General features: G+C 37.3%; 1 protein-coding gene across 1 annotated transcript in view; it reads left to right on the top strand.

Annotated features, from left to right (window-relative positions):
- The window catches only part of DNAL1 (dynein, axonemal, light chain 1), a 37,537-nt gene that overhangs the window by 27,738 nt on the left and 2,780 nt on the right, over positions 1-7,019 (top strand). Inside the window, exons 6-7 of the mRNA XM_010855780.1 lie at positions 3,774-3,900; positions 4,739-4,879. Coding sequence (XP_010854082.1) covers positions 3,774-3,900; positions 4,739-4,879 — 268 coding nt within the window. The remainder of the gene's footprint in view (positions 1-3,773; positions 3,901-4,738; positions 4,880-7,019) is intronic.

Raw genomic sequence — 7,019 nt, 5'->3', positions numbered from 1 at the left:
AGTCGCTTCAGTCCTGTCCGACTCTGTGCGACCCCATAGACGGCAGCCCACCAGGCTCCCCCATCCCTGGGATTCTCCAGGCAAGAACACTGGAGTGGGTTGCCATTTCCTTCTCCAATGCATGAAAGTGAAAAGTGAAAGTGAAGTCGCTCAGTTGTGTCCGACTTTTCATGACCCCATGGACTGCAGCCTACCAGGCTCCTCTGTCCATGGGGTTTTCCAGGCAGGAGTACTGGAGTGGGGTGCCATTGCCTTCTCTGGATTTCCACATTACTGGCTCCTTAACTTTCACACTTCAGTTCAGATGTCACTTCCTCAGAAGAGACCCAACTATCCTAACCTAAAACAGAACTCTAGTCAATAACTCTTACCACTCTTAATTTTTCCCATTTTTCTTATTTGTTTATTCTCTTTCCCTCTATCTCTCCCACTGTTTCTGTGTCACACACAAATCCTGATAAGTGTATCAGTTTTGTCCATCAGCATCTACACTGGTGCTTGATACATGTAGTAGGCACTCTGTAAATATTTATTGTGACTCCAAATATTTTATTGCTACTTATAAAAACTATTAGGTTAAATTTTTAATTCTAAGAGTAATACATGTAATTGTAAAAAACGAATCAAGCAACTCATAAATAAATGAAATACACTATGAAAGTCTTTCCTCTTTCTACATTAGCTCCATGAATAACAGAAATAATATTTGTATACTTTAAATTTTTTTCTGTGTAGAAACAGACATCTGCGTATGTGTATGTGCATGCAAGTGTGAGTGTATGTATGTTATATTTGTACTGATATATTGTGCATATTTTTCCTGTTTTTTTTTTTAATCAGGAATATCCTTCCGTGTAAAAACAGGCAGATTTAATACATTCTTTTCCATAGCCGTTGTTTTCTACTTTATCAGTATATACGGCAATGTGTTTAACTATTCCAATACAGCTGAGCATGTAGAGTATTTCCATATATTTTATTAAGGGAGGGGGTCTTTCTCTCTCTTTCTTTTTTTTTTGCTATTACATATCATACTGTAGTGAACACCTTTTTACATATATCCTTTAGCAATTGTTTGAATATTTACGTAGGCTAGATTCCTAAAAATAGAAAAGCTGAGGTTATTTTTGTGCATTTAAATTTCGACAAGTACCTCACATTGCTCCCATGGGGCTTATGCCAGTCTCCACTGGCATCAGTGGCATAAAAATGAGGGTTACCCCCTCCACCCTCAATATCCATGAGTATTATCCATATTTTTAATATCTGTCAATATGTTAGAAACAATATGTTGTTTTAATCTGTATGATTTTGAACATCTTTTTATATATTTATTTGTTAGCTATGTTTCTTCTTTTGGAAATTGACCTAACATATTTTTTACCCAGTTTCTGCTTTATCTTTTTCTTCTTAAATTCTAGGCACTCCCCAATATTCCTAATAATTATCCAGTATTGATAATTATATAGCAGACTCTTTACATGCATTATCTCACTTGAAACTCATAAGTAGATAATATCCTCATTTTAAGATAAAGAATCCTCAATCTTCATTTTCAGATAAGAAACTGAGGCTCAGATAGTTATGTAAAGTGTCCAAGTATAGTGAGCAGATACTATTAAACCCTGTTGCCGAGATAAGTAGTCTGTAAATAGTTATCGCAGTCTTCAATGTGTATTTACTTTGTCCCAACTATTCTATATCAGTAAAAGAGTAAATTCAGCAAATTGGCTATTTGGAGAATTGATCAAGTTGGCGATGTGAAAACTGACCAGGAGTCCTCACCTGCACATGTAAAATGACACTAAATAAGTGGAAGAACCCTAGAATTGAGCCTAAATTTTCTAATTAGTATTTAATCACTATTTTTTTCTGCTGCCTCACACGTTCTAAACTGGAGATAGGAGATGGATGGGGACGCAGTGCAATGAAAATGTATGTAACAAAGTTTAAATTATCTGAAGACTGATGCTATATATGGTATACTAATTAGATCCTTTGAGAGAAGGTATCAGAATTTACCTGAGAGAGGCTGGTTAAATCACAAAGTTTTAATATAAACTGCTAAGTCGCTTCAGTCGTGTCCGACTCTGTGTGACCCCATAGACAGCAGCCCACCAGGTTTCCCCGTCCCTGGGATTCTCCAGGCAAGAACACTGGAGTGGGTTGCCATTTCCTTCTCCAATGCATGAAAGTGAAAAGTGAAAGTGAAGTCACTCAGTGGTGTCCGACTCTTGGCGACCCCATGGACTACAGCCTACCAGGCTCCTCCGTCCATGGGATTTTCCAGGCAAGAGTACTGGAGTGGGGTGCCATTGAGTTCTAATAAAGTGCTGGAATGGACTGATTTAAAAGTTTTACTTTGAAACTGTTGTTTCTTCTACTTAGAAAGTTGAAATTAAGATAAACTGTGGGCCTTGGGATAACACACAGAACTAACTCAGGCCACTCCATTCTCAGCTTTTCCCCTTGGTTCCATCTGTATGGAAAATGCATTAATGATCTTTATCCAGAGTACATTTATTCTCCTATAGTCCTTGAATTGACAAGTACCAGAACATAGACCTGCGTCCTACATTCTAGACATTAGCATGCAGATGTAGGTAAATTCTTTTGGGTTAAGAGGGGATTGAGGGAGTACCCTGGCAGTCCAATGGTTAAGACTCCACTCTGTCACTGCAGAGTGCACAGGTTCAATCCCTGGTTAGGAAACTAAGATCTTGCATGCTCAGCCAAGAGGAAAAAAAAAAAAAAGAGGACCTTGAACATTGAATTGATTCTGCTTAGTAATTTTTGTTTTTTAAGGAACAAATAATCATTACATTTTGTCTTTTGTATATGAAAGAAAAGGTTTTGTGCTACCATCAGTTATATCTAGCATTTAAGAGTCAGTATGATATAATCTTTATATTGTAACAATCGGTTTTGAGTTTTATACATCAAAAAAAAGAAAAAGAAAGAGGTGAATTGATGGAGAGGTAGCAGGATGGATAGATGGACAGATATGCGATAGGAAAAGATAGTAAAATGTTACAGTAGAACCTGTAGTGGATATACGGATATTTACGATAATATTCTTTCAACTTTTTTATGTTTGAAAGTTTTCATAACAAATATTGGGGGGAAAAAACACCCTGAAACTTAGACCTGGGTCTACTTTTTTTCTTTTTCTGCTGCACCCTGTGACATGTGAGATCTTAGTCTCATATGCTGCACCCTCTGCCTTAAAGCACAGAGTCGTAACCACTGGACCACCAGGGAAGTCTCCTAGGTCTACTATCTAATAGCATTGTTGGGAATTTCCTGGCGGTCCAGTGGTGAGGACTCTGAGCTTTCACTGCTGTGGGCCCAAGTTCCATCCCTGGTTGGAGAACCAAGATCCCACAAGCTGCATGATGTGGTCAAAAACAAAATAGCATTGTGATCTGAGAAAAAGCCCTTAATCTATGTTAGAAATTAAATAACATGATTTTCCTATTTTAAATAAGGATGAAATAATACCATGTATAGGGAAGTAATTTGAAAAGTATACTGTTTAATTAAATAGTACTATTATTCCCCCTCTTGATGATTTCAGTAGCTATTCTTAGTTCAGATTAGTTTGAAGAAAGGAAGAAAATGTTCTACATGGCTTTCTTAATGAGAAAAAACTCCCATACAGCCTTCAGCTCTCCTGCCAGTGGACAGGAGGGTCTCAGTTCTCTCTGAAGGCCATTGTCTTTATATTTTTATATTTTAAAAACGCATGTAAATCAAATTGCTTTCTATTTCAGGAAGCAGTAGGGGACACACTAGAAGAACTGTGGATCTCCTACAATTTTATTGAGAAGTTGAAAGGGATCCATGTAATGAAGAAACTGAAGATTCTCTACATGTCTAATAACCTGGTGAAAGACTGGGGTGAGGCTGGCTCTTTGCTAATCTTCTACCTCATGTTTATAGAAAATAACCCAGTAGGGAACAAGATACAATTGAGGACATTTCTTTCTCAGCACAGAGGGAAATAGCTATATGAGTTCCTATATTTCATCTAAACACTTGACATTTACATTTAAATGGTTACTTAGAAATGATTGTAAGGTCCTAGTCCTATTAATCATGGAAAAAAATTTCAATTATTGTCCAAAGGCTAAAAGGAATCAGTTTAATAATTCTTAGATGGAAGACTTATTTAACATGTAATTGCTTTTCTTTTTTGTTGTACACCATCCATTTAGCATTTTTAAAGCCCTGCTGTGTGCCTTGAACCATGCCAAGCTCTTGAGATACATAATTGAATAGGACACTATCCCTGCCCTCAAGGAGTTCACAGCTTAGTGGGCAAGATTAGTTTATGAGTTAATAATTTGAAAACTGTGTGATACGTTCTACAGTAGAGACTTGAAGTATTCAGAGATGAAGGGATGGGCAGAGACAAAGGCAGTTTAATTTAGCTGATATTGATGCATACAGTATAGAGAAGACCTACCACTGGAGGTCGATTTGTTGATTCTGAACCTCATTTCTTCTTTGTATCCCATCCTTAGGCTAACACAAAGGTAGAAGAGGTATGTCACCCTTTCTATAATGTCTTCAGAGAATGGCTTCCTATGGTATAATTTCCCCTACTTCCTTCAAAACCTAACAAGTTGTTCTGAATAGTCACAAACTAAGAGCTAGTGGTATTGGAATTCAGCCCCTAAAATCATAAGGGTAAAACTTGCCATTTTAATATGTAATGTATTCTTTGCACTTGTAGCTGAATTTGTGAAGCTGGCAGAACTGCCATGCCTAGAAGACCTGGTGTTTGTAGGCAATCCCTTGGAAGAGAAACATTCTGCTGAGGGGAACTGGGTTGAAGAGGCAACCAAGAGAGTGCCCAAACTGAAAAAGCTAGATGGTGAGTGACTGTGGGCCAGCTTAGAAATATTTTTTGGGTATAAGAATTGAATTTGTATCATGGAATCATGAAAAGCAGCAAAACTAAAGCAAATGATAGGTTATGTCTCTTCTCCAAGACCATTTCTGTCCATAGGAAATTTTATGGTCCCAGTTTGGGCCAGAATGAGACGAAAAACTTCTAGGATCATCCCTAAACCAAAAGCTTATGAGAAATCTGGGTTTATTCTCAAGTCCCAAAGATATTATATTGCAAAATAATTAGACATAAATAGTAAACAGTTGCTTTTTCACAATTGGATCAAAACTGTAATGTTTTCTCTCCTTCTCCTCCCTAATTTTAGTTTCCCAATACCTAAAACTGGAGAAGGAAATGGCAACTCACTCCAGTATTCATGCCTGGAAATTTCCATGGACAAAGGAGCCTGGCGGGCTACAGTCTATGGGGTCACAAAGAGTTGGACACAACTGAGTGACTGAGCACATGCACTCAATACCTAAGATAGGTGACAATGTCAAGAAAAATCCTTGACTGATTGGGTTCAAGTCCCAGTTCCACCACTTACTAGCTTTTTTGTCATGGGTTCAAGTCCCAGTTCTACCACTTAATAGCTTTTTTGGTCATTTTACTGATTAATAATTCACCTTACCAAACTTTCTTCTTTTGTCATCTAAAAACTAGAAATGATAAAAGTTACAGACCTCTCTGGGTCACTCCTCCTCCCAGTGGTGCTATCAGGAAGCCATTCATGCAGTATGTTCCCTTTTTTCCCTCTGGTCACTTATCAAAGGATAAAATAACAAAAACTGTAGACTGCCTCTTGTGGGAGGTATAGGAATAAACACGAAGAGGCAAACAGGTTTCTTAGATACTGGTGATGTTCTATTTCTTAAATTGGATGATGGATATATAAAAATTGGTTCTGTTATTCTTTAAATTATTTATATTGTACCTATATGAAAGAATGTTCATAATTTAAAATAAAATAGCAGAAAAGAGAGGGTATATTAGAGTCTTGGACTTTAACCTTTTTATGTTCGACTTTGGTTAGACTCCAAAACTATTTGAAATCATTTGTCTTCCTTTCTGAATGTGCACAAAAAAGTGAATCTCTTCCATTAAGAATAGAAAAGAATCTCTTATGTAGACCCTGAATAGACCATGCCATATTTAGCCTTTTGGACCAAGTATTGCCTTCAGGCCGGTATGAGGAGCCCCTGAAAGAATGACCTTGGTCTACCTTAAACCAGTGAGATAGAACATACATGGCCATGGCTACTAACAAGCCTATTTTTACTCCTCTTCAGTTGCTTGTAAGAAAAAGTGAGAGATGTTAAAGAGCTAAAATGAAAAAGACAGACTATACCAAATGTTAGTAGAAAATGGAGCAACTAGAACTCTCATAACCTGCTGGACGGCAACATAACTTGGCATAACTTTGGAAAACTAGCATTATCTACAAAAGCACTACATACACACCCCTTATGACCCAGCAGATTTTCTCCTAGTTACATACCCAAAAGAAAAGAGTATGGATGTTTACCAAAAGGCAGTATGACAATGCTTATAGCACCACTATTTTAATAACTGTACATTGGAAACAACCCAAATGCCCACCAACAATAAATAAATTACGACATATTCGTACAATGGAACATTAAACAACAATGAGAATGAATGAACTATAATTTCACACAATGTACATGAATGATACAAACATATTGTTGAGCAAAAGAAGCCAAACACAGAGTATATACAATATCGTTCTATTCATACCAATTTCAAAATCAGGCAACATAATCTATGGTGTTAGACATTAGGATAGAATATACCTTTTGTTGGGGGACAATGACGAGAAGGGGGCTTGAGGAAGTTTAGGGGATTCTGATAATGTTCTCTTCCTAATCTGGGTGCTGGTTACCAGATATGTCCATTTTGGGTACGGTTATCAATCTGCATACTTACAGTTTGTGTACTTTGTATTTCAACAAGACATTCACTAGCCCCCATAAACAGATGCTGTGGGAAGTACAGAGAGGTAAAACTCTGCTCAATGCCATAAAGAAGAATCACACAGGAAGAGGCACTGGAGTTGGTTCTTAATTAAAGCTAGGGCTTAGATGGGAGGTGTGTTGGGAAG

This window comes from Bison bison, unplaced genomic scaffold (genome assembly GCF_000754665.1).
Source record: "Bison bison bison isolate TAMUID 2011002044 unplaced genomic scaffold, Bison_UMD1.0 scf7180017864368, whole genome shotgun sequence".
NCBI lineage: Eukaryota > Metazoa > Chordata > Mammalia > Artiodactyla > Bovidae > Bison > Bison bison.
Note: the sequence above shows the minus strand (reverse complement) of the source record. Positions and strands in the feature narration are given on the sequence as shown.